This window comes from Meles meles, chromosome 9, assembly GCF_922984935.1.
Source record: "Meles meles chromosome 9, mMelMel3.1 paternal haplotype, whole genome shotgun sequence".
NCBI classification, from domain to species: domain Eukaryota; kingdom Metazoa; phylum Chordata; class Mammalia; order Carnivora; family Mustelidae; genus Meles; species Meles meles.
In genome coordinates, this window is record NC_060074.1 from 41,559,822 (window position 1) to 41,574,562 (window position 14,741).

A 14,741-nucleotide genomic window follows, 5' to 3' on the forward strand; every position below is an offset into this window, starting at 1 on the left:
GGCAGGGGAGGGAGTGTCCGCTGTGGTCCTTCCCAGCTAAGTGCCTTCCAGAGAGAAAGGCATCTATAAAGCCATGATTTGGTAATCATCAGGATATTCTGGTGAACCCCCCCTTTTTTTTGGCCAGAAAAATGTCCTAGGGGAAGAAAGGTTTTCCGTCATGAACTACCCTTGCCACTTCCTTTCCCTAGAAGGGAAAGAAAACAGATCACTTCTAATTTCTTCCGATACAGTTTCCCCCTTGAATTGGGATTTATTTAAAACGCAAACATACTTCTGTTCTTTTTGAACCAGCACCAACACGGTATTTCTAAATATAAACGTTTATTGAGCATCTGAAGTGTGCTTGGGGGAAAAATGCCAAGGAGAACATGGAATAGTTGGTGCACAACAGAAACGGGGCGACTACAACCCGAACAGAGTTTAACAGAATCTTACAGCTCTCCATGGAGTCCCACTCCCTGCCCACGCAGAAGGAGGGGAGGGAGAGGCCAGGCCAGAGGGCAGACAGCAGCCCGAGGCTCGCACATGAAGGCACAGCCGCCTGCGCGGCCAGGAGGACTGTCTGGCGAGGCCTCCTGGTTTCCCCAAAGCAAAGTTTTTCGGTTATTTCTTTAATATTGGATCACCTTAAAACAAGGGCAGATGAAGGAGCTTGCGTCAGAGCAGCAGGAACGGAGCAGCTTCCCCGAGGACCTGGCTTCCAGCCCTAGCCCCTCATGTCCGGTTTGGGCCTAGGGATGAGCTCTGCGGAAACCACGTGAGACGTTAACCTCGGTTCCCTAAGCTGGTGGCACGGCTGGGACACTGGTCCACAGCTGCCTTCCGTCTCCTAGCACGTGAGCACCATCTCTGTGCCAGCAGGCAGCGAGCGCGATAGGCCTGCACAGTGAGAGCCGCCACAAAGCCTCATCTGAGGTAAGAAAGTGAAGTTTGTTCCCTTCCCAGGAACCCCGCTTCCAACCCAGCCGGTGTCTGAGGGCGTGAGTCCTCCCCATGTCCCCGTGTCCCATCAGCTGGTCTGTACCAGAGGCAAGTCCATCATAAATGCCGACAAAGTCTTTCAAATCCGACCGTGAGCCGTGCTTCACGAAGAGTAGTCTCGGTTTACGTTTTGTTCCCTGTGCTGAGGCCACTGCACCGCTGCCTCAGCCCGCCCCCCCCACCCCGGGCTCGTGCGCCCCGACCTGGCTTGCAGCCCTGGAGAGGCTCTGGCAGCGAGAACGTTCGGATTCCTGCCACCGGCACAGCTATGCCTGAGGCCTCCTCTTTCCTTTGACCAGAAAGCGAGCTGAGGCTTCAGAATCTGTTTTAACTCAGACCGCAGGGGCGCGTGGGCCGTGGGGACCAGAAAACAGCCACCGGCTGGGTAGCCTGAGCTGGGCCAGCCCATCGTGTGAGCGGAGCTGTCTGAACCTTTGTCCTCAGGGGCTGACACCCTCACGTGAACAGTGGAATAAGGCGGGGAAGGCGGACTGTGCAGATTTCCAACTGCAGATCAGTCCAAGGTTGGCAACGTGCCGTCGTACCCATGCCGCGGTTCATGCAAAACCGGGGAGTTTTATTCTATGAATGGTGGCTGGGGTCAGGTGCGGCGTGAGGACAGCATGTCACCAGCTGCTGGAGGACACCGCCGGGTCTGGGCCATCCCCCTGCGCGGGTATGCAGTACAGCGTGGCCACGTGTAAGGTGCACTTGCCTGGCTCAAGGCAGGACATCCCTCTGCTTGTAATGAGGTGGAGGATTTGGAACGTCTGTCTGCAGAAGGCCGAAAACTGCCCCACCTGGCGAGCTGCTGCAGGAATGCAGAGCCCCCGGGGACGTTGGTGGCAGCCAGTGCTATCTGAAACTCCCGACATGGATGGAAAGAGAAGCTTCTGGTGCGCGGGGCCGGCCGGGCGTCTTGGCACCGGAGAAAAGGTCACTGCTTGGCACACAAAGGGCTTCTTGGCTGTGGGCGACACAAGAGGCTGTTACCGACTCAGCCGTGGACACTGGAGGCCTCACCAGGTTGAGGGATTTGGGATGTGACTCCCCTCAAGTCAGAACAGGCCCCAGCAATGTGCGTGTGGACCTCTGGCAGGTATTTCCAGACTGTTCAGCCGGAGGACCTCAATTCATGCAGCCCTCTTCCACCCCGTGACAGGAGAATGGGTTCCTACACCCTGTCCACACAGGGAGTCAGACGTTCCCAGTCAGCTTGGTCAAAATGTCTCACAGCAAAATACACCTTTACCTTGAGAGAGAGAGCGCGAGGATGGGACAGGGAGAGAGAATCTCCGGCAGACTCCCCGCTGAGTGCAGAGCCCAACATGGGGCTCGATCTCCTGACCCTGAGACTATAACCCAAGCCGAAACCAAGAGTCGGCTGCTCAACTGAGCCACTCAAGCACTCCGTACCTTTTGAATCGGAATGTAGCACTCACAGAGGCACACATCTGAAACACCCAGCCCCACGCATCAGTACGGCTGTGCTTGCCCGAGTGACACCTCCTCCCTCTCGGCCCATTCTTGTCTGTGCTTTCCTCTGGCCCCACTGGACACTGAGGCAGCCGAGAGTGTGCGGAGGCAAGGAGGGGCTGGGTCAGGTCGCTGCATTATACCAGGAAGAAGGACCCCTGTCCCCTCATCAGAAGTTGACTGAGGACCAAGATTTCAGGAGACTGGAGGCAGGGAGCAGGTGAGGAGGACAGGGGCACCCCTGGAGTGGCCGGCACGGGGTAACGTGGATACGGGGGCAAAAGCCAGGTCCAGACACGTGGAGTTCAAAGGACTGACAGAGGTGGAATGTTCTGGCAGATTCTGGTACATGTATGTGGCCCACGGCCAGGGGAGGTAGCCGGGCTATGTGCCGAAAAGGAAGGAGGGAACAGAAGGATGGGGTATGAGGGGGGTGCAGGGTCCATGTGCTGAGCGGGGAGGTGGCCTGTGGAGGACCCCTGGCTGGACGAGGGCAGACAGAGGAGGGAGCGGCTGGAGCACCAGTGATCTCGAGTGCTCATTTGTTTAGGTGATGGAGGGGGTGAGTGGCTGAGAGGGTAGCAGGGAGGAAGCGGACCAGCAGAGCGAGTTCCTGAGACTGGGGTTGGGGGGTGCTTCCCCCTGTGTTCTGCCCAGGTCCCCAGAAAGCCTGGTTAGGGGGTGATGTAAAGAAGACGTCTGGGCAGCAGACAAGAGGCCCCCCAGGCTGCATGTCTTTCCAGCGCAGTCTAGAAAGCAGCGCTCCGAGCCCCATCAATGGCGCTCCGGCGGGGAGAGCCGGCATCTGGGGGCTGCCAGTGGAAGCTGCCGCAGGCATGAGGGCCGGGACAGTACCTTTTCTTTCCCAGAGCGAGTTGCTTCTGTGTTTCCTTTCCCAGGTCATCTCTGACTGTACTGAAATCTTCGTCATCCTCAACCAGGAGATTCTGCATTTCAAAATAATTAATGAACGTTTTCAGAAACTTAAGGTGTACGTAAAAAAGACCTCAACATAAGGCCATCTGAATTCACCTAAACAGCGGACACCAAGCATCCCAGGGCTGGGGACTAGCCCAGCAAATAGCACGAAGAGCTGGCATGGGGACTGTTGTGCCAAGCCCTTGGACCTCTGCCTCTGGCCACCAAGGCTCCACGGAGACCCGGCACAGGGACACGCCTGTTGGATCTCGTGCACTCCTGCCCGCTAGGAGTACAGCTGCTCTTCTAGAAATACTGTCACCATGTCCCCCCACATATCTCCACAGCTGCCCCCCATGGTCTCCTGAGGGGCTGCGGTCAGGTTCCTATACAGATGTCCTTCTCCAGGAACACTGGCCACCCCCAGGCTGGCCTCAGCGTGCGGCGCTCTAGGAAGGACTCCAAGGCTGGCTGCCCCAGTGTGTTTCGGCTTCCTGGCTCCTGACCGCCTCCCTCGGGTGCACACACAGCTACTGGAATACGAATATACTGTCTTAGTCACCGAGCGACCGTGGGAGCACCCTGCTGTGTCCGCGTGTAGCTCTCAGGTGAGAAAAACGGAGCAGACGCATGGACCTTTGTTCCAGTACATGGTGCTCGGGACGCGTGTATCTGAATCAGCCACTGGTTCTCCACCGCCCCCAGAGGTGAGCACTGCTGTTCCCATCCTCGCCTGGACTTGAGCACTACCTGGGGGCATGACCCTCTGTGACCGTTAGCATTGCACGGGGCTTTCCAGTCCCTGGGAGTGACCCTGTGACTTCGTTTCAACATTAAATGATGGGCTGTCTCTCTGCGCTGACACATGGAGCTCTGATGTATTGATGTCAACCGCCGGCTTCTGTGCTACCACATCCACACTTTCTTCGTTTTCTCTGCCCCCTTCCTGGGGGACACTCTTCTTTCCAGTCGATGCTCTTATAGCTAGTGTCTCAGGGAACCCTCTGCACGTCCCCTCCCTGCACGTGCCGGGGCTGCCCGGCTGACGGATGTGGGTACCACCCCCGCAGCACTCCCTGCGGTCTCTGCAGAAGACCTAGGAAGGATGGCTTTAGGCCTTCCTTTCAGAATTCCCCTTATTTCTCTCTCAGTGGGTGTTCACTTCTCTTCGCAGGGCGGGGGGGAGGAGGCGCAACGCTGGACGAAGTGGGGCTTCCGGGAATGCTTATTCCTTGATGTGAAAGTATCAATTAGCAACTTAATCCTTAAGTTAATATCAGTAAATTAATTCTTAAGGATTAAAGTTATTAATTCTTAATATAAAAATATAAAATATAAAAATATAATTAATATAAATATTAAATCGATATAAAAATATCACTATGTGACAAAGGAGGTTTGTCCACAGTAGGCAAGGATGGCTCTGTCCCCTTCTGTAACAGAACACCAGATTAAAGACGGGAAGCCAGGGAGCTAATTCAATAGGTGCAGAAACAGTGGGAATTTAATATGCTGACGCTCGCTCAGGATGGAAAAAAAACGAAATCAGAGCAAACTAGGCATGGAAGGAAATGTCTTACCCTGATGTCGGGACCGACCCTAAACCTACAGCAACGCACTTCATGTTAAAACTTCCACAAAAGCATTTTCACACAAGTCCAACCCAAGATTAAGATTTTGATACTGAGGTTCTACTGGCCTCACAAAAGGAGTGGTGGGTCTGGCTTGCCCTCTTATTTCTGTTCTCTGAAATAAAGTAGGGAGAAGGCACTATCTGAGCCTTGAAGATCTGATACAACTTCTCTTTCAAGTTACTGATAGGGGCACCTGGGTGGCTCAGAGGGTTAAGCCTCTGCCTTCAGCTCAGGTCATGATCTCAGGGTCCTGGGATCGAGCCCCACATCGGGCTCTCTGCTCAGCAGGGAGCCTGCTTCCCCCCTCCCTCTCTGCCTACTTGTGATCTCTGTCTGTCCAATAAATAAATAAAATTAAAAAAAGTCACCGATCCTGGTGTTTTACTGAAATGGTAGATTTGCTGTTAAATAACTTGCCTTAATACCAATTGTGTCTCCATCTTTCAAATAATAAGGCGCTCCCTGCAAATTATCTTGCTTTTTCTTCTTTTTCCTCTTGGTAAGTTGCTGGTTCTATAGAAAAAGCAAGCATCTTGAATAAAGAAAATTCACATTCTTACCAAATTCCCCATCTGTGAGAAACGGCAGTTAACCTATTCACTACGCCAGGAAGGCCCAGTCTCCCGAGAAACCCTGCAACTTTACCCAGCTCGATATCGGAAGCCACTCAAACTTTTCCGGGAAGTACTTGGCAATTTCAATTTTCTCCACGGGCAGAGCGCAGAAATAGGCGACTCGCTGCCGCAGGGAGCTGGCAGTCCAACCTCGGGCGGTGTCCCACACCAGGTCCGCGCACGGGGCGTAGGCCCTCTGGCCGGGGAGGCGCATCTGCATCCTCAGCACCGCGTCGTGGGGGCTGCAGCAGAAGAGAAGCAGAAGGACAACGTCACAGGAACCATGGGGCAGGGGCAGGGGCAGTGACGGGTGAAGCTTCCCCTTGACCCTCTGGTTTTCAGAAGGACAGATCTCCTTTCCTCAAACCCTCTTCTCTGCTTTGCTTTCCTCTCACCCTGACCCTGCCCGAGCTGGGGGAAGCTCCCATCCTGGGCCCCCGCGGCGGTGGCGTCTTCTGGGAGGTGGCAGGGAAGGAGCCCACAATGAGGGCCACAGCTGTGCCCCAGAAGAGGCCGATTTCTGAACCAGAAGTTGGCAGGAACAAGGTCCATTAACTGCAGTGGGGGGAGGGCAGCAAGAAGTGAGTGAGGGCTTAGCGATGGTGGGGGCCCATGGAGCGGATCACAGGACAGGAGGCTCTGGCTGGAGGGTGGGGAGGGAGAAGGGAAAGCGTGTATGTACATGTAGGCTGGGGACACCATGTGTGGTTTTACATGCTGGATTTCAGTTCTATTTTGGTTATAGGGGTGCTTTTACCAAAAGAAAAAAGGAACCATCGGAGGCAAGCCTGGGGAGAGAGCAGGCCTGGCTGGGCCGGGGTGGCAGAGGGCTTCCCAAGAAGGGGAGAGAGGGCGAGGAGAGAGCTCAGAGGCTGGCAAGGATGGGGGCGCCCCAAGCGGTCTTCAAAGGGACACTGCTTACGACAAATGTGACTGAGGGTCAATGTTGTTATTTCAGAAGACTTCACAGATTAGACTTTTTCCCAAGACCCCTTTACAAAAACATGCAAAATATATGAATTCACATACTCAAAAAACACAAATGACTTATAAATGATAAGCCTTTGAAAAAAATGCCCACTTTTGCTAGCGATCAGAGCACTGAAGCAAATGAGACAAGGCAACCACTTCTCACTGATCAATTTAGCAAACACTTAAATGAAGAAAATATTCAGTGCTGGTGTGAGGGTGAAGGGAGCGATACTCATGAGCACTGCCTGTGGGAGCGTACATGGGAAGGACTTACCCGGAAAGGAACTGAATGGTTTTAAGAAGTTTAAACTGGTATGTTCATGCCAGTTTGATCCAGAAATCCCCCTCCAGGACACTACTCTTGGTCAATACAGTTGGCAGCGAAATGCACTTTCATAAAAGCCGTGGGGCTAAGTGAAGTGAGACGCGCTGAAGCAGAGTTCCTGCTACTACGCAGCAGCAGAACGGTGTTCCTGTCACATCACACGGAACAACTTTACCCTTCAGTGACGCCGACAGAAGGTCTTAAAAAAGATTTTATCGTGATAAAAGAAGTAGGAAGGTTTGATTACAGACCCTGTGGGGGTATCTCTTTAGTCAGTAATTAATCACTGGCTCTGACACAGGCACGGTTGTGGGTACTGGGGGTACAGCAGTGACTGCAAAGCTCACATCGCAGTGGCGGGAGCCGAGTCACACACGAGGGTCTCCTGTGTCAGGGTGTGATGATGATGAAGGAGGGGAAGGGGGCGGTGACAGGTGCTGACAAAAGACTGTCCTGGGGCACAGATGAGGGCTGGGAAGGGGCATCCTGCTCGCACTCGAGATCACTATGGAGTCCACATGCATTTGTGACTGTTTTCATGGGAAGATGAATTCCCTGTCCTAGACACCAGACACAAACGCATTTGTAGAACACAGTCTGGTTTAAGTTGCCAGGCTGCCCAGGCAGTGGGGAAAAACCCTTTACTATTGAGCACATTATTAAGGTTTTCAAGAAACTACCCACCATGACAAGTCAAGCACGCAGAATCGGATGACTTACCCCAAATTTTCTTCTTTCTCAAGGGGCTCTAAGCAGATCTCAGTGTTCCTTCCCAGTTTGTATTCCCTGATAAAAGAAGTGAAACAAAATAACAGTGAGTGACATATTTATTTTTTTAGATTTTTGGGGGACAAGCACTAAGCTTTTTAAGCAAAAGAATACAGTGAATAAGAACATTCAAAATCTGAGAGACGACTATGAATGAGCAGATGCCGACAAGCTGGGGGAGATGGACAGACCTCGGCGTGTGCTGAGTCGCAAAGAGAAAATCTGAACAGACCAGTTACTGGTAAGAGAACTGAGTAACTAATAAAACACCTCGAACAAAGGAAGTCCAGGACCAGATGGCTTCACTGGTGAATTCTAACAAACATTTCAAGAATTACTAACAGTCCTCCCCCAGCTCTTCCAGAAAGCTGAATAGCTATTACAAGGCCAGCGCTACCCTGATACCAAACCAGACAAGAATACCCCACGAAAAGTTACAGACCAGTACCCTGGCTGAACACAGATGCAAAAACGCTCAACAAAATATCCGCAAGTCAAATCCCAACTCCTACACCTCGATCAAGTGGGATTTGTTCCAGGGACACAAGGGTGGTTCAGGGTCTGCAAATCAACCAATGTGAGAGAGTAAAGTGAAGGGTAAAAACAAGTGATCATCTCAACAGATGAAGGAAAAGCATTTGACAAAATTCTACATTCTCTCCTGACAACTTCACTTGACAAACCGGTAGGAGAAGAAACCTAAACAGACACAGTAAAGGCCAGATGTGAGAACCGCTGGCAGCTCATCCACCGATGGCTGCGCATCCGCACACCTGTCTCTGCTGCGGGGAGAAGGTGCCCGCTCGCGCCACTCTGACACGATGCTCCACTGGAAGTCCTGCCCAGAGCCATTAGACAAGGAAAAGAAAGAAAAGGCATAAAATCAGAAAGGAACAGTACAGCTGCCTCTACTTACAGATGTCATGCTATTCCATGCAGAAAACCCTAAACACCAAAGAACTAAATAAATTCAGTGAAGTTGCAGGATACAAAGTCAAGATACGAGAACCACTTAGCATTTTATTTTGTTTATTATTTTTTTAAAAAGATTTTATTTATTTATTTGTCAGAGAGAGTGAGCACAGGCAGACAGAGTGGCAGGCAGAGGCAGAGGGAGAAGCAGGCTCCCTGCTGAGCAAGGAGCCCGATGTGGGACTCAATCCCAGGACTCTGGGATCATGACCCGAGCCGAAGGCAGCCGCTTAACCAACTGAGCCACCCAGGCGTCCACACTTAGCATTTTATACACTAATAGTGAACTATCAGAAAAAAAGGAAAACAGTTCCATTTACAAGAGCATCAAAAAGAATAAAATATGCAGAAACAAATTTAACCCAGGAAGTGAAAGGTCTATATGCTGTAGGACATTGATGAAAGAAACTGAAGACATGCGGAAATGGAAAGTTATGCCATGTTTCTGAACTGGAATGTTGCTAAAATGTCCCCGTTATCCAGAGTGATCTGCAGAATCAATGCAATCTCTATCAAAATTCCAGTGGCATTTTTCACTGAAATAGGAAACCAATCCTAAAGTTTGTATGGAACCACAAAAGATCCCAAAGATCCAAAGAAATCTTGAGAAAGTAGAACAAAGCTCGAGGTATCATCTTTCTTGATTTCAGACTATAGTAATCAAGACAGTACGGCACTGGCATAAAACCAGACACAAAGACCCGTGGACAAGAACAGAGCTCAGAAATAAACCCATGCACATACGGCCAATGAATTTACACAAAGGAGCCAAGAGCACACAACAGGGAAAGGACAGTCTCGGTCTCTTCAGTAGATGGTGCTAGAAAACCGGTCAGCCATGTGCAACTGGCAATCTTACATCATATCCCCAAATCGACTCAAATGGATTAAAAGACGAGACTGTAAGGGCCAAGCCACAAAACTCGAAGAAAACACAGGAGGTAAGCTCCTTCACACTGGCCCTGGCAATGATTTTTTCATGTGATACCAAAGGAAAAGACAGGAAAAGCAAAAATAAGCAAGTGAGATTGCATCAAATTAAGAAGCTTTTACACAGCAAAGGAAACCATCAACAATGAAAATGTGACCTAGGAAATGAATGAAGAAATCAGCAAATCATGTATGTGATAGAGGGTTAAAAAAGAACCCATACAGCTCAAGAACTAAAAAAAAAAACAAAAAAACCTGTAAATACCATTAAAAAATGGGCAGAGGAACTGACATTTTTCTCTAGAAGATCTACAGATGCCCCCAGTACATGAAAAGGTGCTGACCGTCACTCATCCTCAAAGAAGTGCGACTCACAAGCACAGGCAGAGACCTCCTCCCACTCATCACAACGGCTAGCACCAAAAAGGCGAGAACAGTGTTGGCAGGGATGTGGAGGAAACGGGAACCCTTGGGCACTGCTGGTGGGAATGTGAACTGGTAAAGCCAATTTTTTGGAGGTTCCTCAAAAAATTAAAAATAGAACTACCCACATGATCTGGCACTTCTGGGCTCGTATCCGAAGGAAATGAAAACAATCTCGGAAGCGATATCCTCACTCCCGCGTTCACAGCCGCGCTATTCACAGCAGCCAAGATACGGAAACCACCCAAGTGTCCGTCAGCGGAAGGATGGATGGGCAGAGAGGTGGCGTACACGTGTATGCAACAGAGTATCAGGAAGACATCCTGTCACTTGTGACAGCACAGATAACCTTGAGGGCATTAGGCTAATATTGAAGTTAAGTGTGACAGTGAAGTGTGGTATCACATACATGTGGATTCTAAAAAGGCCAAACGTATAGGAACTGTACATGGTGGTTTCTAAGGGCTGCAAGGGGCAGGGGGGTTGAGATGTTGGTCAGAGACGTCCAACTTCCAGTTCAAGATCCGTAAGTTCCGATAGAGCCTCTCGTGTCCAGCACCGTGCTTACAGTTCGCCGCATCACAGACTGGAAAGTTCTTTAGAGAGTAGATCCTGAATGTTCTTGCCACGAAAAAGAAACGTTAATTATGTGACACCTGCAGGGTTGGCTAACGCCACGGCGGCAATCATTTGTACGCAGCGCCGTGTATCAGTGATATCCCAATAAAGCCTGAAAAACTCAATATTCTGTTCATGGTCCCTGAAGCACAGTAAACATACAGGGAGCTACATTTATGCCTAATATGGAAAAGTAAAGCCCCAGGGAGTCTGACGGAAAGCGTCACCCAGCTGCCAGCAGGCTGCCAGACCCCCTAACCGCCCCCCCAGCCCTCATGGCGGCGGCGAGGGAAGACTGCGATTCCGCTGAGGAACCTACTTGAGCTGCTGCTGGTTGGCACGTAAAAGCCTGCTGGGGCGCTGGCCTTCCACGGTCCAGGCTCTGAGGAAGGCTGGGGAGGGGATGGCCAACTCTGAGGAGGGGGACAAGGTCATGGCCTAGAAAGAAAACAGACATTTCTCCAATGGTTTGGAAAAGCACTCCAAACAGATACATTTGCTTTAGGAAGACACAGACACTACACGGTGACACCTGAGGGAAGAGTGCCCCGAGGAATGATAAGCTCTATTAAAAAAAAAAATCACAGGGCTATCTCTAAAATGAAATCCATCCAGTCACTTCTGTCTTCCTCTTGCGGGAAGCCAGCTTGAGGGATGAGTGAATCTTCCAATGAGCCAAAGCTCCTTTTAAATATTTCAGGAAGTGAAACTTAGAAATTCATTTCAATGTGAGTATAACTTGCAAAAGCTCTAATGAAAGCCAGGGGTTCACCTTCTGCTGTCTTCAGTGCTAATATAGTTCTTCACAGCTGGCTGTCAGTGGAATGTTCCAGAATCTTTGGATGCAGCTGCTAGGCCTAAACTTCTGTACTCATTCAGCAGGCTGACAGCTATTTATAGATTGAGACCGTAATACGTAAAACAGCCAGTACTCAATTTTTATCTAAAAACAACAACTCTGTATTTCTTTCAAGAAAAAAAAGTCTCTCTTATTCTCATGGCAGTAAGAGGAAGGTTACTTCAGATGCTGCACGCACACAGGAAAATCCAGGACGGACGGCAGATACTCGCATTGTGGGCCCGACAACAGCAAGAACTTCCAAAGCGTTCCGTGTTGTGCTCAGCCCAGCCTTTCCATCCGGACCCAACACTCTGTGTACAGAGTGTGAGTATGTAGGAAAAGGATGCAGTATCTAGTTACACGTTCTAGGACACATGTTGTAACAGACATTTAACACAGGGACCACGATGATACAAGAACAATGTAAATAAAGGGGTAAATGAATGCTTCACAGATGATCCAACACATGTTTCCCTAAGAAACCAAAATGAACATAAGCTGCAAGTCACTGAGGAGAAATTCAAATGAAAGCGCACAGCATGCCCGTCCGAGTGGGGATACATGACAGCCACAGGGCGAGTGGCAGAAACACACACCAGGGCCGTGTGAGCCGAGCGCGGAGTGCCTGCTGGGTACTTACCACAGAACGTGGCCTACAACACATGCCCTATCAGAAAGACTGTAAGTGAGGGAAAAGGAAATAGAAGAAGGTATTAATATCTCACTGGAAGAAGCCGGGCCACCACTCCCGCGCCACAGGAAGAAGCCTGACCTGGGACTTGAGCTCTGCCACGGTGGCGTCTTCGGAGATCTCCAGGTCCCCCAGGAAGTGGAGGGAAACCTCCCCGTGCGGGTCGCCGGGAGCGCCTACAGAGGACAGAGCCAGATGTCAGAAAGGAGCCTGGACTGTGTCTACTTCCTGTTTCTGAGACACACACCATGTTTTGGTATCATAGATAGCTTTAGTACAGCTCCCTTCGAGAAACGGGACGTGAGTTCCATGAATTGGGTCCCTGGTGACTTTGGAGGGGAGGAAGCCATGCCTGGGGCATCAGCAGGCAGGGAGCATGCCATGGGCACCATGTCCTGGTTTTCTCACTGTAATGGGTTCGAGGAATTTCACATTTGTGCCGTCTGCCTAGAATATTCTTCTCCACATGTTCTCCTTCCTCAGAGAGGCCTTTGCTGGTAGGATTTACCACCCTTGCCCTTTATTTTATCCTCCTGCTTCTTTCTCTCATACACTTATCCCAGCACATTAGTCTTTTATCTATTTTCTTGTGTGTTGTGTGTGTAGTATTCCTAACCTGCCTCCCCAGAAGAACGTCATTCTCCAGAGAGGGCAGGCTGTCTATGCTCTGTGTCTGTCCAGTGCCGGGGCGGCTGCCACACAGTGAGCGGCCACTAGAGGTTTACTGACTGAAAGAATCTTTGACAGTAAGAAGGACATTCTACATGTATTTTTAAAAAGGTGAGAACAAAATGTTCTCTTATCTGAAGTTCTAGATGCAAATGTTGGAACTAAATTTCAAATTCGGAATAACTTCACTCATATTTGCTCTGTTGACTGCTGGGCACACTGCTAATGCGCACTAAGACGTTTGATTAAGTAGGTCAAGGGAAGAGCTTTCTTCCTGCGTCGTTCCTCTGTCTTAAGGGCACCACGAGCTGGCACCACTGGGATGATACTTTTAGGAAACTCAGGAATGAACAACTATTTCACAGATGTTGTGATCTAGAAGGACGATCAAAAAATGAACTGTGATTGGGAGGGAGACAAACCATAAATGACTCTTAATCTCACAAAACAAACTGGGGGTTGCTGGGGGGAGGTGGGATTGGGAGAGGGGGAGGGGGCTATGGACATTGGGGAGGGTATGTGCTATCGTGAGTGCTGTGAAGTGTGTAAACCTGGCGATTCACAGACCTGTACCCCTGGGGATAAAAATACATTATATGTTTATTAAAAAAAAAAAAATTTGGAAGGGGAGGCGAACCATAAGAGACTATGGACTCTGAAAAACAACCTGAGGGTTTTGAAGGGGTGGGGGGTGGGAGGTTGGGGGAACAGGTGGTGGGTAATGGGGAGGGCACGTTTTGCATGGAGCACTGGGTGTTGTGCAAAAACAATGAATACTGTTACGCTGAAAAAATAAATAAAATGGAAAAAAAATAGCTAAAAAAAAATGAACTGTTTCCTTTACTTTTATGGAGAAAGACACAGCTTTTTAAGGTTGTATCCAGTTCTATATGTAACATTATCCTCTACCAAAACATTTTTAGAATTAGTACCTATCTAATGTAACCCAAACAAAAAAACTTAATGTTGATTTCATACGTAATTCAGTATGAAGTATTTTACTGCTCTATACATATAACCCTAACTTCACAGTAAGGAGATAAAAATGTGACTCACGTTAATTTCAGTACTGAGGCTTAAAAAGTAAAAAGAAATATTAAGCGTGTAATACTCCAAGGCATTAAAGAAGGCTAAATAAGTAAAACCCAATAAACAGAAAAAAACATATAAAGAGTTGGTCCTACCATTCTCTTTAGTTACAACGGAAATTAATTTGTGTGGATTTTTTAAAAAAGATTTTATTTATTAGAGAAAGCAAACAAGCACAAGCAGGGGGAATGGCAGGCAGGGAGGGAGAGGGAGAAGCAGGCTCCCGCTGAGCAGGGAGCCCGATGCGGGGCTCGATCCCAGGACCCTGAGACCATGACCTGAGCTGAAGGCAGACGCTTAACCGATTGAGCCACCTGGACACCCCGTGTTTTCTTTATAATGAAGCACAAATCTACTTTTTACAAATGGCAATTGAGACTCACTGCTAGTGACTTCTTGTTCATCCTGATGTGTGTGCGGAATTTTGTCTGTGGAGAAGCAACTAAGAATAAAACAGCACGTTTGAATCCTGTGTGTCTCCTCAGAAGTCAGAGACGAGGCGAAGCACCCTGGAAGCTGCCCCTAGGGTGTGGCAGTGAAAAGAAGGGGGTGCAGGGTGTGGACTGCGCACAGCCCCGCGAGGGACCCGCGTCTACCATCAGGCTCAGTACCCAAGTCTGTGATGGGGGCGGGGGGGGGGTACGCCACAAGAGGATCTTGCAAGATGATGTGGACAAATTCTAACATGCTGCCAGAATAGTAAAGATAATAACAGACAGCACTGGACAGGCTGCAGAGCACTGGATAAAAACAGGATGGGGTTCTTCTACAGAATGAACAGGTTTTGATTTGTCCACCTTACATTTAAGATACCAAC

General features: G+C 49.6%; 1 protein-coding gene across 6 annotated transcripts in view; it reads right to left on the minus strand.

Moving 5' to 3' along the window:
• Window positions 1-1,814: 1,814 nt before the first annotated feature.
• USP40 (ubiquitin specific peptidase 40) overlaps window positions 1,815-14,741 on the minus strand; it is a 76,897-nt gene continuing 63,970 nt past the window's right edge. For 4 of the 6 annotated variants that reach the window (XM_046018553.1, XM_046018552.1, XM_046018551.1 and 1 more), the window contains 7 exons: window positions 12,248-12,342; window positions 10,954-11,072; window positions 7,644-7,709; window positions 5,658-5,868; window positions 5,430-5,525; window positions 3,316-3,407; window positions 1,815-1,951 (listed from right to left, as the gene is read on the minus strand). In XM_046018553.1, the coding sequence (XP_045874509.1) occupies window positions 1,840-1,951; window positions 3,316-3,407; window positions 5,430-5,525; window positions 5,658-5,868; window positions 7,644-7,709; window positions 10,954-11,072; window positions 12,248-12,342 (791 nt within the window). In that variant the 3' untranslated portion in view covers window positions 1,815-1,839. Of the gene's footprint in view, window positions 1,952-3,315; window positions 3,408-5,429; window positions 5,526-5,657; window positions 5,869-7,643; window positions 7,710-10,953; window positions 11,073-12,115; window positions 12,155-12,247; window positions 12,343-14,741 lie in introns of those variants that run through there. The other 2 variants (XM_046018557.1, XM_046018556.1) reach the window with 2 other exon arrangements.